Source organism: Piliocolobus tephrosceles, chromosome 17 (assembly GCF_002776525.5).
Source record: "Piliocolobus tephrosceles isolate RC106 chromosome 17, ASM277652v3, whole genome shotgun sequence".
NCBI classification, from domain to species: domain Eukaryota; kingdom Metazoa; phylum Chordata; class Mammalia; order Primates; family Cercopithecidae; genus Piliocolobus; species Piliocolobus tephrosceles.
Genome location: NC_045450.1, coordinates 57,587,672 through 57,603,841, shown reverse-complemented (window position 1 = coordinate 57,603,841; position 16,170 = coordinate 57,587,672). Strand labels below are relative to the sequence as shown.

The window sequence follows — 16,170 nt, the reverse complement described above, 5'->3', positions numbered from 1 at the left end:
CCACTTGGTGACGGTGTATAATGCTTGTAACATACTGTTGAATTTGGTTTGCTAGTACCATGCTAATCTTCTCTGTATTGCTCCAATTTTAGCATATGCACTGCCAAAGGGAACACTCCCACAGCTTTACTTTTTAAATATGGTATAATGTAAACATACATTAAATTTAGGCTATCAAATGAGTTCACGACCAAGAATTCTTTTCTACATTTGAAACACACAAAAATTAAGACACAGATGTGCTATTGTCTGTTTATTGTTTTCTTTGAGGAATTGGGCATCACCTCCTATATAGTATACTTCAACCTTAATGTTAGCAAATGACTGACTGACTCTTTGGAAGGTGCTATGAAACAATTCGGCCTATAGAGAGCATCTGTATTTGCCGGTTCTATAATATTATATGAAACTTGTTTGTAAATAAACCTAAATTGTTTAAAATAAATAAGGATATAAATAATATGTACTGAGAATTCAGTTCTTTTCCAACATATGCAATAATTCAGACTTTAGGGTACGTAAAATACAACACCTCGTGCAGAGTAATGTGCAGAATATGAGGAGTAACAAAAATTCTCTCCTTGACCAAACTCTAGCCAGGCTCCTCAGCCATTTGTGGACTAGGCCTCAACAGACTTGAACAAAACTCTAACACAGTCTCTAACATCTCTAGGATGACTCCAGCCCCGCTTTAAAGGGCCTGCCTGAAAAAACTCAGGCTGCCAAAGGAGTTTATTGTTCCAGCCTACACCTTAAGATATGGTCCCTGTCTCCCAGCCTCTGTGGGAGGATAAGAGCCTAACTTCCAGAAACACCATTTAACAAACCCAGATGGGTTTCACGCAGACTAACCCCCACTTCGCACTTTTTGTAATGTTTCACTTTCCTCACTCTTCTGAGCGCCCCCTCATTCCTCTCCCCCTCCCTATTCACCCATTTTTCCTTTAAAGTCTGAGTAACATTTGTACAAATCAAAGTTCAGTTCAGTTCAGTTCGTGCTGGACTCTTCCCTATTCCATTAGTATATTACTGGTTAAAACCTGTCCTAATCACTTTACTGTCCTGCTTTGTCTTTGACAAGAGCACGGGGGTGGATTTTTTTTCTGGCTGAGTAGAGAGCCTAATGTCAGGCACTGCGGACAGTGAGGGCCACGATTCTTTGGAGAAAAGTTCCAGGGGTCTATACCATTGGAAACTAACACCAGCTAAAAGGATTTTCTGCTCTGCGTCACAACTCATGGAGGTTGCTGGCTCTGATCTACAGCTGGGAAAGGTGAACAGGTGATTACAAAGCCGAGGATGTTTTGTCAACTTCCTGGAACAATTCCACCAGTCAGAGACCAAACCCGGGGCAAAGGAGGAAAAGAAACTCGAAGCAGGGTGTGACCAGGATAGACAGGCTGAAAAAGGAAACAAAATGTAACATCCTAAGAGACAGTAGGGGCGGAGTAAAGGAACTAACCTTAGCCGCAGCTCAGATTCTATGCCGGCGCCCTGAGCAGTGCCCTGTTGCCTAGCGACGGCGCATGCACACTGAGCAACGCGAGTCCCTAAACACGCATCCGCGCCTGCGCAGCCGCAGTTCGCCCTGGGTCGGGATGCTGAAGTCGGCCGGGGGCTGCCGCTAGGCGCTTGGTACCACCCCGTGTTGATGCTCTCCAGTTACCCTGTAGGCGGGTCTCGGTCACAGAAAGAAAAGGTGAATTCGCAGCTGAGAGCCCTCCTCTCCGACCTTTTTTTTTTTTTTTTTTTTTTTGGGGGGGGGGGACGGAGTCTCGCTCTGTCACCCAGGCTGGAGTGCAGTGGCGTGATCTCGGTTCACTGCAACCTCTACCTCCTGTGTTCAAGCGATTCTCCTGCCTCAGCCTTCTAAGTGATCAGCCTGCCTCGGCCTCCCAAAGTGCTGGGATTACAGGCGTGAGCCACCGCGTCCGGCCGTCTCCGATCTTTACACGCATTCTTCGTGTTATTTGAAGACACTCTGACGCCACCACCCAAAGCAACTGGCAGTTGACTCTCGGGAATTTTAAGCTTGTGTGGGAAGCAGCCGCCTCCCGGTAGTTCCTTTTTTATCTAGAGACACCCGGGACGTGGGGGGCACCCCAGCAATGCCATTCCTCCTTTGACCTCCATAGCGCGCAGAACTACAAAGTTGAGTAATAGTTGATTTGAAAAAAGGAAAAGTGCGTACACTCACACACACACACACACACACACACACACACACACTTACATAGGCACAGGATAATCGCAAAGTATGACCAGCAACTGATAACTGATTTCCTCAGGGGAGAAGAAAGTGGGTGGCTGAAGGACAGGAATGAGAAAGGACAGTTGCGTTTGTTTGTATCTTTTGAAATTGCCCAGTGTGCATGTGTTCTTTTTAAATGTTTGAAGAGCCATTGGCTCCCTTATCAAATTGTACATACCAAGGAAACTTAGGAATTTAAGAACTCTCAGTAGGATTCTGTAATGCTGGGTAGAAGTTTCTGTACGTGTGAAGCTAAAACGTCTTTTGTAAATCACGGAGTCTTCCTGTTTATTTCTGGTTAGAGATCTTTGGGAGCTTGGATGGAGGAACAGGAAAAGAGGAGCCTGGCTTTTTTGGAAAATTGGCAGCGGTGACATACGGGAAACTGAAATCTTTATCTCATCTCATCCTTTGTATATTCATTTTGGATTTGCTGAAGAAAATTAAAAGGTAAATTTTGCTGTGAGCTCAGTGAACTCAAACATCAATTGAAAGGGAACATATGCTGTTTATTTTTGTGAAGGACATTAATTGGCAGGGTTGAGTCCTGAAGTTCCTCTTTTAGATAAGGAAAATTTCCCTTGCTGAGATTTCTCTAGACTGGTTGTGATAGATTCCTAACCCCCAACCTTGAAAGGTAACTTAAGGCTCCCTACTCTAAGGGAAGGACTGAGGAAAATAATTAAACAGGCAACTGTGCCTACAAAGATTTGCAAAAAAAAAAAAAAAAAAAAAAATAGGACACTTCTCATTCGTGGGGTCAAGCCAGAGTCATCAACTTTGTGACCTAGTGAGTGGTAAGTGGATCTAGGCAAGGGTAGTAACTTGGGACCAGAGATTAGGGATCCAAAAAGTTGAAAATTAAAGACAAAGGCCAGAGGTTATAACTTACTGCCTCTTGGTTTACCTTGTTTGTAAGTAGGAAGCCAGAAATTGAGCTCCCCAATAAAATGTTTTAGGAATTGTGTTTCTTAACTCCAAAAGCCAGTACATTTACAAAGAAGTAAATGAAACCTCATAGGTAATGAAACAATGAGACTGAGCAGTACCTGGGATTAGAAATTCCCAAACAGAGGAGAAAAAAACACATCACAGAAGAGTCATACTTAGTAAAGTTTATTAAAAAAAAGAAAAGAAAAACAATAATTTATGCCCTCGGCAAAATAAAAGATCTCATCAATATAAATGTTTCTTAGAAAAAGTATGAAAAGATAATATAATATATATTAATAAATCATATTAACATTACGGCAAAAGTAATAATGATCATATAACAAGGACAAGTGAAGATATTTCTCGCCCTTACACAGTAGTATTTCTGGAAGGTCTCTGATTCCTGCTTGCTCTAGTGCAGACGTGCTATCACTTTAAGAAAGCCTGATGCCGCTAGGCGTGGTAGCTCATGCCTGTAATCCCAGCACTTTAGGAGACCCAAGCGGGCAGATTGCCTGAGGTCAGGAGTTTGAGACCAGCCTGGCTAACATGGTAAAACTTTGTCTCTACTAAAAATACAAAAATTAGCCGGGCATGGTGGCACATGCCTGTAGTCCCAGCAACTCGGGAGATTGAGGCAGGAGACTCACTTGAACCTGGGAGGCGGAGCTTGCAATGAGCAGAGATCGCGCCACTGCACTCCAGCCTGGGTGACAGAGCAAGACTCCGTCTCCAAAAAAAGAAAAAAAAGAAAGCCTGATGCACACAAATCTAAATTTAGGAGGTCAATCAATTAAAGGATATTCATTTGCATCACAATTCTTTACTCCCCCAAAAATCAATAAAAAGTTAAAATAGCAACGTTTCCTAATGTGTTTAAAATGTAATTAACCAAATACATGTGTCCCCAACTTCTTTCCAGTTGTAATTCTGTTGCATAAAGTGAGGTACACCTAAGTGAGGCAGTAAGAGCACTGACCTTCAGACCTGCCTGGAGACCGTGTGTTCTTTCTTAGAGTCTGAGGAAATGGTTGGGGGCATAAGTTCTCTCGATCTTTTTCTTTTCCCTCATCCTGAGCTCTTATTTTCTTGTCTCAACTGCTTTCTGGTAAACTTTGTTCACCTGGTACTTTCAAGAAAAAAAGGAGGAAATCTTACGACAGGGAAGCAGATTAATGAATTAGTGAGTCACTCCAGCAGCGCTGAGCAAGGGAGAATCTGGGATGTGATCGTACTTGGGGAAAAGCAGGAACAATCTTAAACTCTTGACATGGTGCATCTGAGGCCCCTCTCCCAGTAGGGCCACCTGAGTCCCTGAGGAGCCGCAAGGCCTAGTCCAGCCCTCTGCAGATGGGACACATCCTCAGGAGAACGGATGCAGGCTATTTATCACACTCCTCCTGGCTGCCTTCAGCACAATGGTAGTGCTGCTCACAGAATTCCTGGATCCGGCTGCACGCCTCCAGCATCATCACCTCGGGGACTGTGATGACCACTCGGATGAAATTCGGGTACTCGAAGCACTAAAAGAAAAGCCTGTTACTTTCAGAGCAATTGAGTCTGGTACTGGACGACCCTAAAATGGTCAGGACCCTGATCCACAAGAAGTGGTACCATTTCATCAGGGCCATCAGTTCATTCAGTTCCCATCACTGGAATGCTAAGTCAGCAACTGAGTTCATTCATCTTAAAAGGACTTATGGGACAGGCTCGATTTCCTCTCACCTAGAACGTTTGTTTACAACTTTTCTTCCCAATATGGATGGAATTATGATCGGGGGGAGAAGCAAATTTTAAATAGGCTCCATGAGACACATCAGCTTGAATCTTTTCAAATGAGAAGATATTTTGTTGGAGGAGAAAAGGTCAGGCTAAAAACCAGCTCAGAGCTTGCTCCTGGGGCTCTAGAAACTGTTGAGAATGTCCTGAGAGATACAAGCACCCACCGTTGCTGGGAGGCAGTGGACAGACTGCTCAGCAACTAACCGCTCCGTGAACTCCACATCGTTCTCAAATTCTGGGAAATGTTCCATCTCAATTCCAACCTATACCAACAGGAGGGAGAGGCCAACTTATCAGAAGGAGGGAGGACAGGCCAATTTCCTATGCCAGAAATTAAGATAGGGGCTACTTTAAAAGATATCTTGAAACTGTACTACTGATCCCTGATAAATAAGAGGGCTAATACTTACGGAATTTTTCTCAGGGAAGAGAGAATACATTTTTATTAATAATTTATTAAAGAGTTCCTTCCCAGACGCTGATAAATAAAAGCTGGAAATAGAATGCTAGTATGTCTCAAAAGAGACACTATTAGCATTAGGGCCAGGCAATTCTTTATGGCATGAGACTAGCCCACCCCTTGCAGGGTATTTAACATCCCTGACCCACAAAATGGCAGCCCCTAGTCATTCTGAAAACAAACAAAATCCCCATGCATTCCCAGATACCCTTAGGGAGCCAGTATCACTCCCAGTTGAGAATTACAATGGTATAAAAAGCCTCTTATTTGTGTCTTAAATCTTCCCTGTATCTACATATATAAAATGATTCTCTGTACTGAAGAAATAAATCTTTTTTTTTCTCATCTTTTCAGGTGGGGTCTCACTCTGTCTCCCAGACTGGAGTGCAGTGGCATGATCAGGGCTCACTACAGCCTCGACCTCCCAGGCTCAAGTGATTCTTCCATCTCAAGCCTCCTGAGGAGCTGGGACTACAGGAGTGTGCCACCACGCCCAGCTAATGTTTTTTATTTCTCGTAGAGACAACAGGGTTTCACCATGCTGCCCAGGCTGGTCTCTAACTCCTGTGCTCAAGCGATCCGTCCACCTTGGCCTCCCAAAGTGCTGGGATTGCAGACGTGAGCCACCATGCCCTGCCTAATTCAGTCATTTAAAGAGTTTTATGAGAACTGATAGAGGCTAAATTACTTCAGTGGGACAATTCAGAATAAGACAACTCCTAAACTGCCTGGCGCAGCAGGCTAGCTGGTTGTCTTTGTACCCTGCGTAGTGGCAATTCTGCTGAATGACTGCCCTTTGCCCTACAACATGCATAGATCTAAGGCCTGCCACCCACGTACTCACCATGAGGTACATGGCACCAGAAGGGCGGACTGGCCGGAGTCCAGGGATGGCAGCCAATGCCCCAAAACAGAGATCAGCACTGGACTACAAGAGGAGGCAAGGAGAAATCAAGGATCAAAATTTAAGTAAAAGACAAGTCATTAAAAATAGACCCCTTGTTGAAGACTGAGAATGTAGGCGTGATGTTCTGGCATAAGGAGTGAAAAAGAAAAAGCTCTATCACTTGAAGCTTTTCACCAGGGGCAGAGAGAATGGCCGGAAGTGAGAAACATGTGGGTGGATGCTTACACCAATGCCATTTCCTAATATTGGAACATGGCTCCAGAAAGGAGAACCAATTATTCCTAATTCCACAGGTGGCATTCTCTGACTCCCAAACTCCCCAAGTGGAGGGCAGGAGCTGCCCGTACCTTGAGAAAGCTCAGAGTGTTGTGGTAAAACTCTTCCGGGGTGCGACGTAGGATGCTTTTCAGAGCTCCCTGGACAATGGTACAGGGTCCCAAGATGCGCTGACTCAGCTTTGCCAGCCCATCTCGGATCTAAAAGACACAAGAAACATGTTGTTTAACTTTTCTTAAGCATCCCTGTCTTAGGATTTCTTGTTCTGACCTTTCTATCAGATTTTTAATATTGGGAAGTGATGGTGTCTAGTGGCGTTCTTAGATCAGACCCTCTGGGTTCATAGCCCAGCTCTGCCACACACCTGCTGTGTGACTGACAAGGAGAAAAAAAAGAAAAAAGCCTCCCTTGTTCCACTGTGCTCACGAAGTAAATATATACCCCAAATTACACATACTCTTTCACCATATTGTTCTTACCTCATTGCCAAAAATGTCTCTTCGGTCATGAATGAGGATCCAGCCCAACCTCCAGCCAGGAACCAGCCAGCGCTTGGCCAGCCCTCCACAGGACAGGATGGGGACATCGGTGCTAAGGGTGGCCAGTGGTTCATATTTGCAATCCGAAAACACCTGAGAAGAGGTACTGGTGGTGGTTTTCTTGTCTACTTCTCACTGCAATCCCAGATCCCATGCCTCCCACCCGTTTCCTTCTATCACTAGGGACAGGTCCTTGGATTAATGGGATCATCCCTACCCTGAAGCATGATTGGGATTGCAAGAGGCTTCAAAGGGGACTACACAAAGACATTTAATTTGGTATCTGGACTGGATTAAAGGAAGCCTAAAATAAGGAAACTGAACCTAGCCCAGTGATATTTAGAACTCTATGAAGCTGACTCTATGAAATTCCTGTCTATAGGAGTTAGAGATTTAAAATATGAGTCCACAATCTCTTATCTGAAATTCCTGAGGCCAGGTATGTTTCATAATCCAGAATGGTTTGGGCTTTAGAAAGGCCATGTAGCACATTTACCGTATGTTATGTAACACTCCCAGAGCTGTCTAGGATAGTAACCCGAATCAAGAATATTGACACTTCTGCCATTTTCCCCACACTCTTAACAAATATATAGATCCATAAGTGGGAAAAATAAAAATTTACAAATATCAAGTCAAATCAGGTTTTGCAACCAAATGAATTCCAAGAATGTTTGGATTTCCAAAGTTCTTTGGGTTTCAGAAAACTGGCTAAGGAGTTGTGGGTCTGTATATTTGTTAAAAGTGCAGGGATACTGATTTGCTGTAATGAAACAATTAGGAGTTGCTTCCGATTATTCCACTTCTAAAGTTTTCATTAAATAATTTGAGATTATTGTAGTGATATATCCTGATCAAGACTCACCATGTCTCCATAGATCTCATCAGCTAAGATGGGGACACACTGCCGTGCAGCCACTAAAAATAAAAGAAACATGCTGAAATCAGTTTTAATGTGAATTGCTTTATCATGTAATAGTCACATAATATCACGTAATTTCCCTATCCCGTAATATTAAGAAGTTACCATTCTTAAAGAGGAAGACAAAAAGCACAAAGTGTGCTTCGCATTTGATGTTTGTGTGTTTTGTCTTCCTATTTAAGAACTGTAAATTCTTAATATACTCTTCCAGAGTGCAGAGCCTGAATTCGCCATTTAAGTAACTAGATATTTCAGACCCTATCTTCAACATGATGGGAGTGATGAAGAGGCAAGTATTATTCTTTTTTCTCCTGGGAGTGATAAAGAGACAAGGATTTCTTCTTTTAGGCAAGCCCTACCACTCCTATCGCACAGTATTGATGAGCGACATCAATGGAGCTCCCCACCTCCACCCCAGGGTTGGAACTTGACTGCTTTTGTCATTTCACAGAACAGCTGAAGGATTCTGTCCCCACCTCATCCTCTGTGAAGTCTGCTGGACATACCTGCCAGAATCTTCTGAAGATGACGTTTGCTGAACACTGACCCACAGGGGTTTGATGGATTATTGACAATGAGACAAGCTGTCTTTTCATCAATCAGAGATTCCAGTTGTTTCAGGTCAATTTCCCAAGACTTCTCTGGCTGAAGAGAAAGAAAGGATGAGACTAAGATGATTCTGAAACATTTAGGGGGATCCTCACTTATCTCAAGGGTCCAGTGTAAGCAATAAAGTCTGTCTCTGGCTTCAGCCACCACTTTGAGACCTTCCTCTGCTGAAGTAATGGTCATATAATTTTTACAGGTTAGTTACTGAGCGTTTGAGTCTAAGATTAAAAAGTCATTTACCAACAAATTGTAGAGTTTGACCTCAATTCCCATAGATTCAGCCAGAGTCCTGTAGAGAGAGAAACCAGGTCTTGGAACCAGGATGTTTTGCCCTGGGTTGGCCAACACAGCTAGACACATTTCAATAGCTTGACTGCAGCCACTTGTCAGAATGACATCCTGTGAAGAAAATAAAAGGTTAATTTCATTAGGGATTCCAACAGCAACAGGAGAAAAGAAGTTGTCAGGTGGGTGAATTGGAAGCAATTGTGAACTTCCTTTAACAAGTTGTAAGTAGTAGGAAATGTACTAAGCCAAAACCAAAAGAAATTTATATATGTTGATAACTATTGTTGAAATGTTGGCCACTTAAACAAATCACTTTAAAAAGGACAGGTTGGCTGTGACTCAGCAGACTTCCATGAGAGAGCATGCTGGCCTTGGACCTTTTTCGCCTGGTTATTTATTTACTTTTGGCCAGAGATTTGAAGCCTGGCTCTTGTCTGACATAGAGGGACAGACACATATTATGTTAGAAAATGCTGACCCCACACAGTAGACTATAGAGGGAGGGACATCATTTAAACTTGGCACTGCCATCAATTCAGCATGTCCTGGTACTTCTATCTTTCTCTCTAAATGACCTTACAGTAAACGAGAAAAGCTACCATTTTTTTTTAAAGACCCTATTGGTAAAATTTTTTTAAATAATATTTTGGTGTTTATGAGTTATTCTCAAATGATCTTTTACAGACAATCAAATATAGGTGCTCTCTGGATCCTTTCAGCCTCCTTGAGACAGACACCACATTAAGTTGTATGGGATGGTCATTATCACACTGTAATGACATTAACTGTAATCACTGATTAGTGACCCCAACTATATGAGAAGTCTTCAAATTGCTAAAGGGAAATTATTCTCAGCTTTTCCCCCTCTGACACCTGTACTTCTTGTGGAACAGAAACTAGGAAAAGAGGGGGTAGTTTACCCTAAATTGCTTCAGAGCTGGTGTTTTGTATAAGGCTCACCTTAGCTTCTAGGGGTGCCTCGGGACAGTGGTAATAAGAAGCAATCTCCTCCCGACTGGATAGGAAGCCTGAAAGAAAAGAGTGGAAAGTGGAGCTTTTTGGGTTTTTAGAGACTGTGTCTCACTCTGTCACCTGGGCTTGGAGTGCAGTGACACAGCCATAGCTCACTGCAGCCTCAAATTTCTGGGCTCAAGGGATCCTCCCACCTCAGCCTCCTGAGTAGCTGGGACTATAGTTGTGCACCCCCACACTCAGCTAATTTTTGAATTTTTTTTTTTTTTTTTGTAGAGACAGAATCTCCCTCTGTTGTCCAGGCTGATTTCAAATTCCTGGGCTCAGGGGCTTCTCCCACCTCAGCCTCCTGAAAGTGCTGGGATTACAGGGGTGAGCCACTGTGCCTGGCCAGAAGATAAAGTTTTCATCCCCGAACTGACAGCCATGCCCTGGAGGTCCAGCATGGGTTTCAGGCTGCCTCTGCCCCTGCTCACAGGGCATTCTATTTAGTTAAGCTCTCAGCACTGTGGATAAAGGAAATTCACTTCACATTTTATGTTTTACAATTTTAAGTATAAGCACAAATTTATAAACAACAACAAGGAAGAGCTCCCCAAATACTCTGCACCATCTTGATTTCTGTGATTATGTTTTATTCTGTGTAAAATAAGGATTTCTATTATTCCTAAATCTTTTTTACGGACTGTATTTTTTAAGAAGTTGTCATCACTGGGTGTGGTGGCTCATGCCTATAATCCCAGCACTTTGGGAGGCCGAGGTGGGTGGATCACCTGAGGTCAGGAGATTGAGACCAGTCTGACCAACATGGAGAAACCCCATCTCTACTAAAAGTACAAAAATTAGCTGGGCATGGTGGCGCGTGCCTGTAATCTGAGCTACTCAGGAGGCTGAGGCGGGAGAATCACTTGAACCCAGGAGGCAGAGGTTGCGGTGAGCCGAGATCGCGCTACTGCACTCCGCCTGGGCAACAAGAGCAAAAAAAAAAAAAAAAAAAGAAGTTGTAATCAATGCATTCAATTCATGTGGTCCATTTTAAGTTTTTTATTTTATGTAATATTCCTATCAGTATTTTATACAAATTTTTATTTCAAATTATTTTTGTGCAATATTTCCAAACGTTGGCTTACAAGCTTGAAGTATCAGCAGTTTCATGCCCATCCTAACATTTTGCAAAATTTATATTCAAAAAGACAAGTTAGCAAGGCTAGAGGCCCTATTTCATAATGTTTACTAATTTAGTGGGTACAGACGAGTCTCTCAAAATTATACAAATCAGCACTTCTTTAATTACTAATGAGGAAGAACACATTTTTAGATATATATTAACACCTGTATTTCCTTTGAAATGAAATGTTCAGAACCTTTGAACATTTGTCGAATGGAGATTTGGTTTTGGTTTTTCAGGTTAAACCAGTTTCCTAATACTTTGGATATTAAAGTCATTAGAAACTTTTCTTATAACTTAACTTTTGGTCTTGATTTTGTTTTTATTTTTGTTGTATGAAACTTTATAAAATGTAAGTAATCAACCGAAAAACCACGAAGTCCCCGAAATAATTCTTTAAAGTGTTTTTAAAATTTGATTTTATCATGAAACTGGAGTTTTATTCTGCATTAAGAATATGTTTCTATGTACACATAAGGAAAAAAATGTTCAACATTGAAAGTCAAGCAATCATGTACTTTACCAAAATATTCAGGGTAGAAATTTTTAATAGATGGAGAGAATTAAACCTAAAAAGGAGTCATTTCAATCTATCAGAAACAACCTTCTATCCTTCAGTTTGACAGCCCATTTTTTGTTGTTCTTGGGTGTTTGTTTATTTGTTTGTTTAACCTCTTTAGTCTTAAATAGTAACAACTGCATTTCAGTGTGCTCAGGACCATAAGGAAAATAGGCTTTCAATACCTAGAGAAGCAGAAATGAAGCAAAGGAGCTATGTACACAGGGAAATAAGTAAATCCATTTAGGACCTAGAGGCTCAGCAAACACGAAGCTCCTGCCAGACTCAAGGCCTTCAAATTAGAATTAGTAATGATAGGATAGGCACTTTACTTGACAAATAAGTATGTTTGGGAGCCCATAGGGGAAGTGCCCATATGCTAAAGAAAGCCAGGACAGAAGTTGGACCTTGATGCCTTGTATTTAAGCATTCCGAGACCCCTTTCCCAAATCCAAAGGGCCATGTAATCTTAGCCTCTCCTTAGGGATTATGCATCAGGAAAGTGAAGAGAATTACTAGACCTTTGGTCCTGTTATTATAGCACTAAAGATTTGGCAGCTACCAGGTATGGGGTGTCGGAGGGGCTTACCGATGGATGGGGCATAGCCATTATATTTGCCTGAGTCCAGGGCATCTTTCATTGCCTGGGTAACTTCAGGGTCTGTAGGCAGGTTTCCAAACACAGTAGGGTCCCCTTTTTATGGGAGGAAAAAACAAAAGGAGCCAAGAGGTTATTCTCCCATATTCAGTACTTAGACTCACCCCCAACTCCCATCTTCTCCAACCAGCCTATGAACATGAGAGTAGAGGGGGACAATGACAGCCCCTCAGTAGTGTCCCCCAACTCACCAATGGACAGAGAAATCATGGTTTTGTTTGGATTTGGTTTCACCTCCATGTTGTCCACAATGGCTCGGATGGGGTTGAAAGTTTTGTTGGCCATGTCTGAGGGCCTCACGGACCACCTGGTATTCCTGCCTTTCATTTTCCCCGGCACAGAGCTTTTCCCACCAACGTTGACATGCACATCCAGAATTGAGGGAAGGTTGCCTTTGCTGCTCATCTGAATCACGTATGGGTCCATCACTAGCGAAGCCTGCAAGGGGAAAGAAGGTCCCTGTGATGTTGAAAACATAGCCCTGGGAGAGAGGAGCTACATTTGGTCCTAAACATTGGGGTGACTTCACTAAAAGTGTCTTTCTAAACTCTCTCTTTTTTTTTTTTTTTTTTCTACTTTCTCTCGTAAAGTAGCTTTACTATGAATGAGGGGAGTTTTAAGACTTTTTACTGAGATGGAAAATAAAGCAAGAACCCATCAGACTTAAGTAAGATTTGCTACATGCATCTGCAATTCCTGTCAAAGCTTAGCCATGCTCTATGTGAAACCAAGAAGGAATAACATGAAAATTGTTCATCAATCAAAGCATAGGTGCTCCCTCCTTTCCATGCGAGCCTATCCAAGAAAATCTACCTAATGCTTCTTGTCATCTGCAGAGAACCAGGAAGAACCACTCCATCTTGTTAGAAGTTCCATGTAAATATCATTGTTAGTAAAAGTAAAACCTTATCCCATAAGGATCCTACAGCCCTAGTTGGAAAAAGAAATCAATACACCAAAAAGAAAAAAGTGAACAGCCCAATCAATCGCCACCGCCTGATCAGCTTGGGCTTGAGATTTTTACCTTCCAAGTAAAGGAGAAAGCAGCCTCCAAGAAGCGAACCCTGAAAGCTCCCTTAGCTCTTCTTTGACAGGTTACAGTGGCAATGAACTCAGATGCAAATCCTGACTCCTGAAATAGTCTCCACAAACAGGCGTTGAGTCTGAAACTGTCATGCCATTGGTTGGGAATGAGAGCTCAGCAGCCAGCCCTCCCCTCAGCTTCTTTCCTCCTCTCCCCTTCTCATTGCCTCTTATCCCTAAGCCCACCTCTCACCCTCAAAGCAGGAATTTGTCCTCACTTCAAGCATCTGGAATTCTCCTGTGTTAACTCTTTCTGGGCACTTGGTGAGATGATTTGAGAATATCTACTGTCAGAGGGTAGTTCTTATTACAGCTGATAGCTTTTATTAAAATTTTTTTATTGTTACAAAACAGCCTGTTAAAATTTTAACAGTACAGAAATATATAAAGTAAGAAGTGAGCATTCTTCTTTGCACCTGCTCCCTGTACACTTCATTCTCATTCCCAGGGGTAGAGGGTGCTAATGGTCAGGCTCTTTCTCTCCATTCAGAGATAGATACATTAGATATAGGTGCATAGATACATAATTTTATAGATTTCAAAACGCAGATAGGATCGTGCTCTACACCTTGTTTGGTAACTTTTTTTTTTTTTTTTTTTTTTTACTTCCTACGTCTTGGACACCCCTCCTTGTCAATCCACAAAGTTTTGCTCCAATCAGAACAAATTGAGCACTTAAGTTCCATTCAACAAATATCTGAAAAGCACAGGGTTTCCAAGGCAATGGAAACCTGTGCAGCTTTATCCTTGCACTGCGTGTGAATTCTTCACTTACCTCCTATGGTTATTGGAAGAATTTAAAATGTCAGGTGTGATCTACACAAAACAACTTTGCTAAGCAAAACACAAGGTCCACAGCCAAAATCTCAACATTCCTGTGAGCAGATGGAAAAGACCACCCACTGAAGGGTTAGGAGAAGCCTCAGTGGTCTCCCCAGGGCTGAGATCCTATCTGTGTATTTGTTGGAAGACAAAGATTTTTCACATCAGTTTGTTCTTCTCCATCCACTTTTCAGGGAGTCAAGCCTCCAGTGGGGTTGAATATAGTAGTCCCCCCTTATCCACAGGGAGCTCACACCAAGACCTCCAGTGCATGCCTGAAATTATGGATGTCTGAAACCATGGGTAGTACTGAACCCTAGGTACGCTATGTTTTTCTTATACAGTAATGGCAGGTAGCGTCTATAGCATGGATACACAAGACAACATTATTCACGTCTTGGGCCAAGGGCATCCTTGTCATAAATGTTAGTTTACATATTTTATTATTTCCTTAAGACAGATTTCTATACATGGACTGTGTTGAAAAGAATAAGCATTTTCTCTTTTATGATTTTAGTAAATATGATATATCCTTATATAATAAATTCAAATAGAGATATACATGAATTAAACCTTGATCACCTTCCCTCCCTGCATTCCCATTTCATATAAAAAAACATTTCTAGTCATTTCTTGTGTATCCTTCCAAATGTTTTCTATGTTTATTACAATATGTATATAGCTGGTTTGGGAGTTGCTAAAAACATAGAGACTAAAAGTGGTCTATAGTTGGACTGTCTAATATCGTAGCTACTAGTCATAAGTGGCTGTTGAATACTTGAAATGTGGCTGGTCTGAATTAAGATGTGTTGTGGCTGGGCGCAGTGGCTCACGCCTCTAATCCCAGCACTTTGGGAGGCTGAGGCAGGCGAATCACGAGGTCAGGAGATAGCGACCATCCTGGCTAACACGGTGAAACCCCATCTCTGCTAAAAATACAAAAAACTAGCCGGGCATGGTGGCGGGTGCCTGTAGTCCCAGCTACTCGGGAGGCTGAGGCAGGAGAATAGTGTGAACCCGGGAGGCGGAGCTTGTAGTGAGCTGAGATCATGCCACTGTACTCCAGCCTGGGCAACAGAGTGAGACTCTGTCTCAAAAAAAAAAAAAAAAAAAATGATGTGTTGTTGTAAAATACATATCAGGTCTCAAAGACTTAGTATAGAAAAAGAATATTAAAGATCTCATAATAATTTTATATGATTACAAGTTTAAAGAATATTTTGGGGCCGGGTGTGGTGGCTCACATCTTTGGTAATCCCAGCCCTTTGGGAGGCCAAGGTGGATGGATCGCTTGAGCTAAGGAATTCAAGACCAGCTTGGGCAACATAGCGAAACCCTGTCTGTACAAAAAAATACAAAAACTAGCCAGGCATGGTGGAATGCACCTGTAGTCCCAGCTACTTGGGAGGCTGAGGTAGGAGGATCACCTGAGCCCAGGAGGTCAAGGCTGCAGAGAGCTGTGATCATTGCCATTGCACTCCAGCCTGGGTGACAGAATGAGACCTTGCCTCAGGGGAAAAAAAAAAAAAAATATATATATATATATATATATATATATGGTGTACTGAGTAAAATAAAATACAATACATTCTTAAAATTAATTTCACCTATTTATTTTTATGTCTTAAAATATTTCTATTAGGAAATTTGACGTCACTGTGTGGCTTGCATTCTGTCTATTGGACAGGGCTATTCTGTAGCTTGCTTTTTTAAAAATCTTAATAACGTGTGGGCCGGGCGTGGTGGCTCATGCCTGTAACCCCAGCACTTTGGAGGCCAAGGCAGGCAGATCACCTGAAGTCAGGAGTTCAAGACCAACCTGGCCAATATGGCGAAACCCCATCTCTACTAAAAATACAAAAATTAGCCAGGCACAGTGGTGCGCACTTGTAATCTCAGCTACTCAGGACGCTGAGGAAAGAGAATCATTTGAACCCAGGA

The 16,170-nt window shown here is 42.3% G+C and overlaps 1 protein-coding gene and 1 long non-coding RNA gene across 2 annotated transcripts; one reads left to right on the top strand and one right to left on the bottom strand.

Moving 5' to 3' along the window:
* Positions 1 to 1,590: 1,590 nt before the first annotated feature.
* LOC111541219 lies at positions 1,591 to 8,828 on the top strand. Its single transcript, XR_002731219.1, has 3 exons — positions 1,591 to 1,699; positions 2,554 to 2,701; positions 8,419 to 8,828. It is a non-coding gene; the product is annotated as an uncharacterized LOC111541219 (long non-coding RNA).
* TAT (tyrosine aminotransferase) lies at positions 4,567 to 13,429 on the bottom strand. Its single transcript, XM_023209868.2, has 12 exons — positions 13,349 to 13,429; positions 12,516 to 12,762; positions 12,256 to 12,360; positions 9,928 to 9,995; positions 8,920 to 9,078; positions 8,577 to 8,715; positions 8,014 to 8,066; positions 7,089 to 7,241; positions 6,681 to 6,809; positions 6,271 to 6,354; positions 5,131 to 5,229; positions 4,567 to 4,707 (listed from the first exon to the last, which is right to left on the bottom strand). The coding sequence occupies exons 2-12, from the start codon at positions 12,748 to 12,750 to the stop codon at positions 4,567 to 4,569; spliced, it is 1,365 nt and encodes a 454-aa protein (XP_023065636.1). The 5' UTR covers positions 12,751 to 12,762; positions 13,349 to 13,429.
* Between the last annotated feature and the right edge of the window lie 2,741 nt (positions 13,430 to 16,170).